The following is a 13,615-nucleotide window of genomic DNA, read 5'->3' on the forward strand; positions in this document are numbered from 1 at the left end:
AATATGTAGCTACATTTCTGCTAACCTTGAGACTGGACAGGAAATCCATCAATACCTCAGAATCAACAAAAGACAAGAAACTGCCTGGGATTAGTATACTCTGGTCTGTAGTTGAGAAGGGCACAAGTCTGATTTAAATGATAAGCTTTAGTCAAACTTTGTTTTTGAGTCAGACTTCGATTATAAACATTTTCGCAGAGTGTTATTGGTTCCTCCAATGTAGCTGTAAAAAGAATAGGAACCCATTAGTCCCCTTGACTACTTTGGATGCTGCCACTGATTCCTAGTGCTCAAAACCATTTCTTGTAATCTTGCTGTAATATCTTGCAGGGAGGCAGAAGAACCAGAGGCTCAGGATGGAGCTACCACTACCCCCCATCGGATCCATAGAAACAGTTCTCTCTTGACTTTGAATCGGATTAGGCAGCAGCTTCGGTAAGACTTCCTTAGCAGGCAGAAAACGTTTATCACTACCATCTATGATATCTATAATCTTATTTCTTAAAGCCTGGCATATTTTTTTGTTATTTGCTACTCTGTTAGATTTACCTTTTACTAAGTATGTCTGGGATTATGTTAATTTCACATAAATGTCATAATTTGAAAGCAGCAAGAAACACTACCCTGGGATCAGGTGGCTCCCAGGACTTCATAATTGCACCCAGCAAGACTTAGTGAAGTGCCTAAAAGAATGAACTTTGATTCTGGCAGCTTGGATTTGAACCTGAGCTTTGTTGTACTATGTAACCTTGGGAAGGTTACTTAACCTTTCTAAGCTTCAGTTTCCTCTTCTACAAGATGGGAATGACAAAATACAAGTCACAAGGTTGTTGAGGAATTTAACAAGATAATATAAATAAAGCCCTTAGCAGAGCATCACAGTAGCAAGGGCCCAAGAAGCAGAGCACATCTTTTGTTACTTGGTTGCAGGAAAGACTGATACTTCTAATCCACACTGACCTACTAGGGAACTTCTTATTTAGACACTGAACATCAGAAAATAATGTGTCCCACCATTCAGGTTTTTAGGTAATAGTAAAAGTAACCAAGAAGAGGATGAGTTTCTGCCGGCAGCAGAGATTTCAGACTCTAGCAGTGAAGAGGAAGAGACTTCCACACCACCCCTTCCAAGGAGAACATCCAGTAGGTTGTCCAGGAACCTATGCTCTTCCATGAAGTCATCCTTACAGACCCCCTCAAAGACACCAAAGAAAACTGTAAGGTTCTTTTAGATTTGTTTTCCAAGGAAGCATCCTTCTCTTAATTTTAAAATTGTGATGGCTAAGGTCATACAGTTAGTAACAGCTGGATTCTGAACACAGGTCTGTCATACCTAAAGTTATTCCACTTGGAATATTCATAGAGGAAAGGACCTAAGTGAACCCTAGGACTGAAAATGAAACCAGTTGATTTTGAATCCATATTCCTTTTTTTTTTTTAATTTTTTTTTGAAAGAGACAGAGGGTGAGCGGGCAAGGGGTAGAGAGAGAGGGAGACACAGCATCCGAAGCAGGCTCCAGGCTCTGAGCTGTCAGCACAGAGCCCGACGCAGGGCTCGAGCTCACAAACCGTGAGATCATGACCTGAGCTGAAGTCGGTTGCTCAACCAACTGAGCCACTCAGGCACCCCTGAATCCATGTTCCTTTTAAAGTACAGAACCAGGGGTGCCTGGAGCCTGCTTCAGATTCTGTGTCTCCCTCTCTCTCTACCCCTCGCCCTCTCATGCTCTGTCTCTGTCTCTCTCAAAAATAAACATTAAAAAAATCTTTTTTAAAGATACAGAACCAAATAGCCAAGGGCCAAACTTCTTGAGGAAGGAACAAGACTTGGCTCTATATCTACATTTTCCACAAACACTAGCAGAGTGTTTTATGCATAATATGTGTAGCTGGGACGCAGGGGTGCAAGAGCACCTGCCCGGGGGCCCCAGACAGACCAGGTTCAGCCACTCGCCGCTGACAAAATCTCAAAGGCAGAGAGAGGAATGTTGGTGAAACAGGAAAGGAATTTATTTCAGTGAGGCCAACACTGGGAAAACAGTAGACCAGCATCTCAAAGACTGTGTCCAAAACGCCAGCAATACTTAACAGGTTCATACAAGAAAAATGTGGGACAAAAGTGAGTGAATGAGTGCAAGTGGGCAGTAAAGGTCAGGTGGATCATTGTCTCGGGGCCAGTCATGCAGGGTCTTGCTGGCATCAGAGCAGTTCTGATTGCTTTTGAGGGGTAGTTTCAGTTACTATCATGGGATACTTTGCCCACATTAAGAGATAAGCTAGAAAGACAACTAAATAAGGTCAAAATAGCAGTACAGTCCTCTTTCAGGTGTTTAGTGGGTATTGAATCCAGAGCTGTTGTTGGTTTGCTGTGCCCCCTGATTCACCTGAGAAACAGGGAGCACTACTGAAGTGTTGGTAATGAATTGTGTAAAGTAAGATGGAAGAGATAAATGGACATTTCTTCTGCTTCCTGGAATTGTAGCAGAATGTTGAAAGCTATTAAAAGAGGGTCTTCCCATGTTCAAATGTGTTTGAGAAATGTTTGGATTACACAGTTAAATTGGTTCATTGTCATAGGACTTCTCAAGGCCATTAATTTATTAATGTTACTGTGATCTTTCGAGAGAGCATTAGTGTGTGAGTCTTTGATCAGGAAACTTTTTTCATGGAGCATATTGTTTTAAGGAAATGCCTGTTTCGGAGTCTTTTCCTAGAGCTGATCTCCATTTTTCCACATCAAGAGAAATGTGACTGGGCTTGGCTTAAAGTCAAAAAAGACCTCCAGGGAAGAAAATCAAGTAGATCTCCTTTGGATTAGGGGTAATCTTACCTGGAGTTCCTCATTATGCAAATAGCTCAGCAATGTTCTCATTGCATCTGCTGGGTCCCACCCAGAACAAGGGGTATTTATTTAATAGATATAAAACTGTTAGGGTCTTTCTGTCTGAGTAAGAGGTGGAGAGATTGTTATTACCCTACAGCCTGGTGGGAAGCAGGTGGGTAGGTGAAATGCCCCCACAGAAGGGAGTGCTTTGTGGAAAGACCATAAAGATGGGGTGGCAGGCCTGCTCTAGTGAGCCAGTAGCAAGAAAGAAAAGAGACTAGGGCTGTTAGCTCAGACTCAACAGTGACCTTGGGGTTTAGAGTGGAAAAATCTGGTGGGGTCTCTCCAAGTCTGTGGATTATGGAAGTCCTGAGCTAAAGTTTGACCAAATTTTCAATCAAATCTAGAGGAGAAGCCTATGAATCAAACTTGGTTTATACCTCCGACCCTACCCTGTATTGGGCAGAGTAGTTAGGGTTTCTTAATAACTTCTTGTCTTTCAGGATAAGATTTTAATAGTATTTAGTCCATACTTTAAATAGTATTTAATCCATACTTTCATTCAGTCTTTACTTAGATTGACATTTTCAAATCCTAATACTATGTGTAAATTAGAAACAAGAAGTTGTATTTGGCCTGTGAACAGTGTATATACCATGTGGAGAGAGGGACAACCATGGTACTTTATACAGAAGGGAACCAAGAGGAATTCACCACCTCTCTTTTTATCAGATCATCAGGAATCAGATTTGCTGATGTGTCCTAGATATTGTTTTGCTTTGTTTTTTTTCCTTCTAAAATATGTTCTCTTTTTTTTGAATACAGCCCAAGCCTAGTACGCCACGTCATGCCACTCCCCGGATCCGTAGCCGAAACCTGGCTGCCCAGGAGCCAGCCAGCGTACTAGAGGAGGCCCGGCTGAGGTGACACTGCTCGTGGGCCCCTTTTAGATAGGCAGAAATGGGACTCTGCTTTCATTCACATAAAACAAATAATTTGTGGGGTGCCTGGGTGGCTCAGTCAGGTAAGCGTCCAATTCTTGGTTTTGACTTAGGTCGTGATCTCACGGTTTCCTGGGTTCGAGCCCTGCATCAGGCTCTGCACTGGTAGTGCAGAGCCTGCTTGGGATTCTCTCTCTCTTTCTCTCTGCCTCTCCACCACTCGCACTGTCTCTGTCTTCCTCAAACTAAATAAATAAAACTGAAAAAAAAATTTTTTTTTTAGAAAAACAAGTAATTTGTAGTCATTTGTGTACATAATAAAGGTAGGGAATAAAATGAACATGTGTGTTTTAGAGAGAAGAAACCCTTCAAGTCTGGGTGAGCTAATGTGGACAGGTTCTTGAAAGAGTAACCTTCCAGTCTACTGCCACCACTTGCTCAGGGATAAAAGGTGACTGATGAGTCAGAACACTGCTTCTCAGTTTTGGTACCCTTTAGAACTATGCAGGGAACTTTTCAAAATACATAAGCCTAGATCATCAGAAAACAAGTAAATCAGAATCTCTTGTGGGAGATTCTGATTTGGGGAAAGCTCCCCATGTGATATGTACCCATAGTGAGAACCTATGAGTTAGCTAATTTGGATGGAGAAAGGGATTATGAGGCGAAATGAAGACATTTGAGAATGAAGGCATTCCCATGGATTTGTGATTGGGGTTTCATGTGGAAACTATAGATAATCCTTTCCCATTTGTTACTGAGTATATGGTGACATATTCCTGAAGTCCTCCTTTTCCTTTATTTATCACCAATTATAGGCTGCATGTTTCTGCTGTACCTGAGACTCTTCCCTGTCGGGAACAGGAATTCCAAAACATCTACAACTTTGTGGAGAGCAAACTCCTTGACCATACGGGAGGGTGAGTCCTGCTGAGGCAGATAAGATGGTCAGGGGGAAGGCCCCTGCTAGCATATACCATCTCAGGTGGCACAGTCAACCAAATGGTCTCTCCCCAGTGTCACAACAGGCAAAATCGTTGCTCAAACCTAAGGCTTCTAAAGCAGCTTTTGTTGTCCACGTAATTCGATAGGAATAGAAATTCTGTCTTTCAGAGAAAATGAAAATACAGCATTGCTTGTAGAATGAATGATTCTGTATAACCAGGTCCTGTTCTGACTAGCTTCCAAGGATGGCCCTTATTGACCCCATCTCCACATTTTAGGGGTCTGGGTCCTTCCCTCAGCACATATCCCCATACCTCTAACTGGCAATAGTGTGAGGCAGCTGGCACAGACCTAGCCCACAGGTCCTCCTTTCTTGCCATAGGTGCATGTACATCTCCGGGGTCCCTGGGACAGGGAAGACTGCCACTGTGCACGAGGTGATACGCTGCCTGCAGCAGGCAGCCCAAGCAAATGACGTTCCTTCCTTTCAATACATCGAGGTCAATGGCATGAAGCTGACAGAACCCCACCAAGTCTATGTGCAAATCTTGCAGGTGAGTAAAGCTGTTTGGGTTTTTTGGAAAGTACAGTTTCTTAGTGGCACATGAAAAAGGAAAGGTTTACTTAATTTTGTGCTTATTTCTATGTTTATGATGTGCCAGGTGTTGTCCTTTGTATGAGGTAGCATGGGCAAAGAAGGCAGGGACATCAGGGACCTTAAAGTCTAGGGGCTGGACATGAATTACTGCAAGCCGGGACTTGTTAATATGGCAAAAACTGTTTGCACACAGGAGGTACTGTGGCAGACTAGAAAAGGGATTAGAGGTAGCTGGAGTTTGAACTTTACTCTCGTATTCATTAGTTGTTTTCTTGGAACAAGTAATATCCAGGTATAAACAGTCATGCCGTAATGATTTTGAAGAGGCTTCTGGGACCAGCCTGTGGCTCATTTGCATTACAAACACGGACTCTGTCATCTCTTTTGGTACCTTCTCGTCCCTCCAGGTTAAGGTTGAGACTAGACTGGAAGGCAGAGTTTAGGATACTAAAGTCCTCAGACTAAATTGCTTCCAGACTTGATTGCAAATTTAACGTCAAGCTCAGGGGAGTAAAATCCTTACCATTTACCACACCTACTTTTCCCCCCATTGCAGAAGCTGACAGGCCAAAAGGCAACAGCTAACCATGCGGCAGAACTGCTGGCAAAGCGATTCCTCACCCGAAGGTCCTCTCAGGAAACCACCGTGCTGCTCGTGGATGAGGTACGGAGGTCCCCACGGGAGCACCGCAAAAGTGGCATGGTACTTGACTGTAGTGTTCCAGGGGCAAATGCTGGGTTGTGGGGGGAATCCTGCCTCCCTTCTTTCATCCTTCATTCATCTGAGCCTGTTCTTTGGTGGTGAGAGGCATGTATTCACGGACTTCCTTGCTGCTTTCGTGGTGTGACCCTAGAAGCACATGCAGCTAAAGCAGGAGTAACAGAGCTTCACTCTGGGCCCTGGCTCTGTGTCTATGCTTGATCTTGACATCTCTCTCCATTTACTGGCAGCTCGACCTTCTATGGACTCAGAAACAAGACATAATGTACAATCTCTTTGACTGGCCCACTCACAAGGAGGCCCAGCTTGTGGTCCTGACCATTGCCAACACAATGGATCTGCCAGAGCGCATCATGATGAACCGGGTATCAAGCCGACTGGTAGGTCCTAAGGCTGTTCTCAAGCTGTTCTTACAGATCCATAAGCTGAGTTCTAAAAAATGAATACACAGAAAACTAAAGTAAATGAGAAAAGTACAAAATGTGATTTCTGAAATTCTTACATTTAAATTAAATATGTCACCATTGCATGATTTTCCGCAAACCCCATCTTCTTGGTATTCTACCTGGGCACTCTTAAACTGCACAGAGCCCTAAGGGTCTAATAATTTATTAAAAATATTGAAGCACTCAGGGTGCCTGGGTGGCTCAGCTGGTTAAGCATCCAGTTCTTGATTTTGGCTCAGGTCATGATCCCAAGGTCGTGGGATCGAGCCCCATGTCAGGCTCCATGCTGAGTGTGGAGCCTGCTTGAGATTCTCTCTCTCTGCCCCTCTTCCACTCATGCACTCTCTCTCTAAAATAAAAACTATATATATACACACGTGTGTGTGTGTGTGTGTGTGTGTGTGTGTGTGTGTGCGCGCGCATATATGTATGTATATACACATATAAGCACTCACCCCTGCCAGGCAGTGTTCAAGCATGGAGCATAGCAGTGAACAAGGCAGACACAACCTCTGCCCTCACAGACCTGGTGGTTCATCAGGAAGCACAATATCAAGTACTTACAAGGGTGATGAGTGAAGCCAGGAGCTGTGCCTGTGCTTATTGTAGAGCCCAAGATGGTCACAACCACTGTAATTAGAGCACCTCTTCCTTCATCTACTTCTAAATGATTCTGGTAGAGGGTTGCCTGGGCGGCTCAGTCGGTTAAGTGTCTGACTCTTGGTTTTGGCTCAGGTCATGATCTCACGGTTTTGTGAGTTTGAGCCCCGCATCATGCTTTGTGCTGGCCGTGCAGAGCCTGCTTGGGATTGTCTCTTTCCATCTCTCTCTGCGCCTACCCCACTCATGCTCTATCTCTCTCAAATAAAATAAATAATGATTCTGGTAGAATAAAAGTTGTTTTAAACAAGATGAAAAAATACTTGAGAACTACTGTTGCCCTGCAGGATACCACTGGCCATTGTCAGTAGTGAAAGGAACTGGAATCTGTGGCGGTCCCAGGATGAAATGTGTCACGTGTTCTATGGGACTTGGGAACCAGTTTGGGAACTTGAGGGTGGCTGTCCAGCAGGACTGTCAGAGTGGGCAATTAATGAACTTATTTGTCTATTATCTTGTCTTCCCCAGGGTCTTACCAGGATGTCCTTCCAGCCCTATACTCACAGCCAACTGCAGCAGATCCTAATATCCCGACTCAAACATGTAAAGGCCTTTGAGGATGATGCCATCCAACTGGTAGCTAGGAAGGTAAGTCACTTTCAGGGAGCTCCTACTTGCACCTACAAACCAGGCGGCAAGTCTTTGCCGAGCACCTGCCTTGTGTTAGGTGCTCTGAAGATGAAGAGAAATTTACAAAGTCCTATAAAAATAAATACCAAAAGTAGAAACAAAATTGGGAACAATTCCTTAACCTTCTTATTGTATAATTAATTAGCAGGCTGTGAGTGTGGTGGGCTTATATACAAACGAAGATTAATTGATTCAGGTAACAGGCAGCTTTGTATAATGAAAAGGGTTGTATAGGCAGTCAGGTAGCAAACCTGGTTTAAGTTCTGGCTCTAATACTTGATAGGCATTGGAAGGTTATATGAAAGTTACTTAAAAACTTCCTGAGCCTTGGGGCGCCTGCGTGGCGCAGTCGGTTAAGCGTCCGACTTCAGCCAGGTCACGATCTCGCGGTCTGTGAGTTCGAGCCCCGCGTCAGGCTCTGGGCTGATGGCTCAGAGCCTGGAGCCTGTTTCTGATTCTGTGTCTCCCTCTCTCTCTGACCCTCCCCCGTTCATGCTCTGTGTCTCTCTGTCCCAAAAATAAATAAAAAACGTTGAAAAAAAAAAATTAAAAAAAAAAACAAACTTCCTGAGCCTTAGTTTTCTTTGAAAAAATGGAAATAATAATATGAAATAATAAATAAATAAATGGGAATAATAATAATAGGGAATTAAATGAGATCATGTCTGTAATGTGCCTAGTAAGGTGCACACTCCAGGATAGGTGTGAGGTATTGGACATGCACATCCTCCAAGCTCACTGGGAGAATGCCAACCAAGACTATTCTCCAAGGCTGCTGAGGAATAAAGTAGTTTAAATGTCTGCTTCAAGCTAAGTGCAAGAAACCACACATCCACAGCATTTCAGCACTTAAAAGAAATACAAACTTTTTTCTGGTTCTTCTTGGTTGAAATGATCTGAATTCTGAGTGCCTATAGCAGCACATGTAATGCCAGCTCAGAGCTGGGTGCTGGGGTCAGAGGCAAGCCAGATACGGTGCTTGTCTCTAAGGTTTGCTTTCCAGGAGCAAGATCCTCAAAGTTACCATCTAACCTTTCTGTTAGGTAGTTTTTCACTTTTGCTATCATGCACTTTCTAAAAGTTCTTTTCTCTCTCTCTCTCTCTCTCTCTCTCTCCGAAGGGTCCTTTTTTCTTATGCTGTTCTGTTTATTTGAGGTTGTCTTCTCACTTTTCCTCCAAGATGCTTTTGTCTTTTGGATTTAGTCTCTGTCCTGCATGGTTGGAGACTTTCCTCAGATGTCTTGGTTGTCCACTCTGGTGTATGAGTAAAGATTAAAAAGCTTTTGGGAGCGCTGAGCACATGAGTGGGGCTTGTTCTCTGGGAGCTTCACTGTGGGGTAATCTGATTGGGCCAATTTCAGTATCTCCAGTTCTTTCCCATTAGGATAGGCAGATTTCCCAGACTGGGTGTCCCAGGTCCTCCCTGGAGGGCAGTATTCTGGGAGTGGGGGAGGTAGGCTGGAGTCAGGGTAGAGGTCTTCAAATCCAGCATGCAAACAGTAACCATTTATATCTAGTGAGAGACATCCCCTCCCCTGCAATAATACCTAGTGTTCCCTGGTTCAGAGACTTTTTATCTTTATTTGAGAATAAATCTCTGAACTCATGCCATGGCAGAAGAGGGATAATCTCCCAGGCAAAGAGTTTTATGGAAACAGTACAAATTACCAAGGCACAAAATTTTCCTACAGAGCCCTAAAACTTCCTCAGTGGCCCTAATGTTTACCCAGCAGCATGAAATGGGAGAGGGATCTAGGGCAAGGGTCAGCAAACTTTTTCTGTGAAAGGCCAGGAAGGAAATGTTGTAGGCTTTTTTTATAATGGTCTCTGTCACCACTATTCACCTCTGCCCTTGCATCTTGAATGCAGCCATGCACAGTATATTAAATGAATGCTCACAGTTGTGTTTAATAAAACTTTTTAAATGTACAAAAATGTATGGCAAGCTGTAGTTTGCTGACTCCTAATCTAGGGCATCAATTTCTTAACTTTCAACCAGTCCTCCTTATTTTAGCCAAACATCCCCCTTTACCTCCAGTTCCAGTATCACTATTGTCTGAGCATTTTGAAGATATATAGTGTAACTTCGATTCGTTCTTGGATTCCTTAATACTGGCTTAGGAATTGGCTTTCTCTGGTCTGCAGAGTCAACCACTACTCTGCCAACTTACAGAATTGGCTATTCTGTAAGCCACTATTCCCCCTGTTGCTTCCCATCCTTTTAGGGTTCTTGGTTTCACAAGGCATCGAATTTAGATGCTTTTTTTACTCAAAACTCTTGCCTGTCATTTCAAACCTCTCTTCCATTTCTTTACACATAAAGAAACAAATGTATCTTATGTTCTGTATCTTACCTGAGTCTTTGTGGATCTAATCCTATTGATTACTGTTTCCCTGCATATGTGCCCTTGTTTCCTTATTTCTGGGTCTTGAATTTTTTTTTTTTTTTGTTTTGTTTTGTTTTTTCTATTGTATGCTCATGTTCCTTAGGGCTTTCTCTAAGAATTGAGGACTGGGTTGAAATTACTTCATTTAGAATTTGTTTTGTTTTTCCTTCTGTCAGTTACCAAGGGCCACTATCAACTGGGACCGTTTTTAAACAAAATTCTCCACTTGAGGTTTTTAGGAGACACAACAGAAATTTGGGTTTCAAATCCATGGGAAGGCTTGTAGTTACAGGTTGGTATTTACACCTACCTAGCACCAAGGTCTAAACAGGTCATTTTTCTTGCCATCTCTTGCATGATGGGTCTTTCATTCACCCTCATGCTGAGGCTGTATTGGAGGTCACAGCCCAAGTTTATACAGGGTCTTCTGTTAGATTCCATGTTGGATGGGCCCTAGCTTTTCTTTCGTCTCCTGCACCCCAGAGCAGTTAAAAAAGGGGATTTATGGTCATCAAAGTTTGTGGATAAGAACTGGGCAAGAACTGCTTTGGGTGTTTTCTTGCTTTCCAGGGTCACCTGTTCACTTTGTTCTTTGAGGTAGCTCTTGAGTCCATGTTACGAGCCACTACACGGTGCTGCTTCACAAGGCAGTGGGAATGGTGATTGGAGGGAAGAAGTGATAGGTGGAAACATCCATGGGACATCTTTACCAACTAAATGGGAAATTAGAGAAAGGAAGAATATAAACTGATACTCCTGTTCTTGTCTTGGGTTACTAGAAGAGTGACCTTTAGAATGTCTTAAATTTGCATTCTGGAAACTAATATACACAAAACATTTAAAGACTCCTATAATCTCACTTCCCTCAAGTGACTGCTTTTAATCTTGGTGTGTTGTGTATTTATATGCCTGTACAATTTGCTCTTTTAAACTTAACATGGAATTTTGGAAGGAAGTAATCATTTCAGGATGTTGTCAGGCAGGACATCGTTACCTGTGATTGTTGTTGGGCAAGTGGTGGGGATTGCTGGCCGATATTGGAATACTGAGATCCTTGCAGGCTGCAGAGTCCAGGAATTCCCTCTGTGAAATTTAAAGTGCAAGTGGCTTTCTGAGTCAGTTTGGCAGAGTACAGGATTCCCTGTGAAGGGAATCTGCATGTGGAAAGAAAGGAGCAACAGTGGAGTTGTTGGCATTGTGGGTTGGTCTGATTCATCTAACCACAGAATCCTCTGTGTCCTTCAGCTTTGTGGCTCCCTTCCCTCTTTTTTTTTTTTTTTTTAAGTTTTATTTATTTACTTTTTTGAGAGAGAAAGAGCACGTGTGCATGTGCCACATGAGTGGGGAAGGGGCAGAGTGAGAGGAGACAGAGTCCCAACATAGGGCTGTAACTCACCAACCAGGAGATCATGACCTGAGCTGAAGTTGGACGCTCAACAGACTGAGCCACCCACGTGCCCCCATATCCCAAATTTTAAATCTGAGAATCCCTGCCCTTTCCATTATGGATTTATCTGTAAACCCAAAATAAAGGTTTGGACTAAAGGAAGAGTCCCAGGTACGTTTTAGTAATTTATACCCGGGCTTCCACCAGGTTCCTACTGGGTCTAAGTACATAACATCAGGCTTAAGCCCATTCCCAGCACTGCCTTTCCTTTTTAGCTGAACACAGAACCTGTTGGTTTTTCTCCTGGGCTGAGATGGTAAAGGGACCTCAAGGAATAAAATATTCCCTCTTGTATAGGTAGCAGCCCTTTCTGGAGATGCACGACGCTGCCTGGACATTTGTAGGCGTGCCACAGAGATCTGTGAGTTCTCCTGCCAGAAGCCCGACTCCCCTGGCCTGGTCACTGTAGCCCACTTGCTGCAAGCAGTAGATGAGATGTTTTCGTCATCATATATCACTGCCATCAAGTAAGTTGCTTCTAATGGATGTGGATAACAATATTGTACTATGATTATGTAACTTGATAAGTATAGCTGTAAAGGCAATTATATTACAATATACAAATGTTTCAGAGTAACACATTTGTAAATCCTAAAAGTACATAATGTTATATGTCAAAATGTATTCAGTGTTTTAAAAAGTAAGATTCTTTTGCTTCCTGACCCTGGACCTTCCTTGGAAAACCTCTGGAGAGGTCCACATTCTAGGAAGGCCATAGAAGTTTCTAAGCTTTTACTCATTCAGAACTGCATTTACTGAAGACACTGTCCTTTTCCCTCCCTCCCCCACTTCTTTCTTTCTTTAAGTAGGCTTCACACCCAGTGCACGGCCCAGCATGGGGCTTGAACTCACGACCCTGAGATCAAGACCTGAGCTGAGATAAAGAGTCAGACGATCAACTGACTGAGCCACCCAGGTGCTCCAGACACTATCCTTTTCTTAAGGGGCATAGTCTACAGAGAAATAGAAATGCAAATCTGGGGCACCTGGCTGACTCAGTCAGAAGAATGTGTGACTGTTGATCTTGAGGTGAGATCAAGCCCCACATGGGATGTAGAGATTACGTAAATAAAACTTTTTTTTTTTTTTTTTCAACGTTTATTTATTTTTGGGACAGAAGGAGACAGAGCATGAACGGGGGAGGGGCAGAGAGAGAGGGAGACACAGAATCGGAAACAGGCTCCAGGCTCCGAGCCATCAGCCCAGAGCCTGACGCGGGGCTCAAACTCACGGACCGCGAGATCGTGACCTGGCTGAAGTCGGACGCTTAACCGACTGCGCCACCCAGGCACCCCAAATAAAACTTTTAAAAAAAATAAAAGAGGGGTGCCTGGGTGGCTCAGTCGGTTGGGCGGCCAACTTCAGCTTAGGTCATGATCTCACGGTCCATGAGTTCAAGCCCTGCGTCAGGCTCTGTGCTGACAGCTCAGAGCCTGTAGCCTGTTTCAGATTCTGTGTCTCCCTCTCTCTGACCCTCCCCCGTTCATGCTCTGTCTCTCTCTGTCTCAAAAATAAATAAACGTTAAAAAAATAAATAAATAAAAGAAAAACTAAAGAAATGCAAACTTCGTACAGGAGGAGAACTGTGACCACTTACTGAGTGAAGTAAAGTGCTATTGGACTAGTCCTCTTACACTGAATGATACACTCTGCTCATGAAATGAGTGTGCTGATGTATTTCCAGATACAGTTGCTGTGTTGCCTGGCTTCCAAAGTGGCATTTTCTATATCATTTTGAAACTTTAGGGGGTAGGAGAAAACTTGCTGAATAATATAGGAGAAAGTATTTCCCAGTTTTTTCTTCTCTTTTCTCTAAAGACAGAAAAACTTAATATTTGACTTTTCTCTGGGCTGGTGGTATAGCCACTTATGAGAATTCACATCTCATTTTCTTTGAGAAACTCCTCTGTTCTGGAACAGAGTTTCCTGAGAGCCATACTTGCTGAGTTCCGCCGATCAGGACTAGAAGAAGCAACATTTCAACAGGTAAGTGATTTTTTTTTTTTTTTTTTTTTT

General features: G+C 43.2%; 1 protein-coding gene across 5 annotated transcripts in view; it reads left to right on the plus strand.

The window, feature by feature from the left end:
* The window catches only part of ORC1 (origin recognition complex subunit 1), a 33,312-nt gene that overhangs the window by 17,379 nt on the left and 2,318 nt on the right, over positions 1–13,615 (plus strand). For 3 of the 5 annotated variants that reach the window (XM_047870992.1, XM_047870995.1, XM_047870993.1), the window contains 10 exons: positions 331–435; positions 1,022–1,217; positions 3,650–3,747; positions 4,584–4,685; positions 5,093–5,264; positions 5,865–5,972; positions 6,260–6,409; positions 7,604–7,723; positions 11,897–12,066; positions 13,498–13,585. In XM_047870992.1, coding sequence (XP_047726948.1) covers positions 331–435; positions 1,022–1,217; positions 3,650–3,747; positions 4,584–4,685; positions 5,093–5,264; positions 5,865–5,972; positions 6,260–6,409; positions 7,604–7,723; positions 11,897–12,066; positions 13,498–13,585 — 1,309 coding nt within the window. Of the gene's footprint in view, positions 1–330; positions 436–1,021; positions 1,218–3,649; positions 3,748–4,583; positions 4,686–5,092; positions 5,265–5,864; positions 5,973–6,259; positions 6,410–7,603; positions 7,724–11,896; positions 12,067–13,417; positions 13,586–13,615 lie in introns of all 5 variants that reach the window. The other 2 variants (XR_007154778.1, XR_007154777.1) reach the window with 2 other exon arrangements.

This window comes from Prionailurus viverrinus, chromosome C1 (genome assembly GCF_022837055.1).
Source record: "Prionailurus viverrinus isolate Anna chromosome C1, UM_Priviv_1.0, whole genome shotgun sequence".
NCBI classification, from domain to species: Eukaryota; Metazoa; Chordata; class Mammalia; order Carnivora; family Felidae; genus Prionailurus; species Prionailurus viverrinus.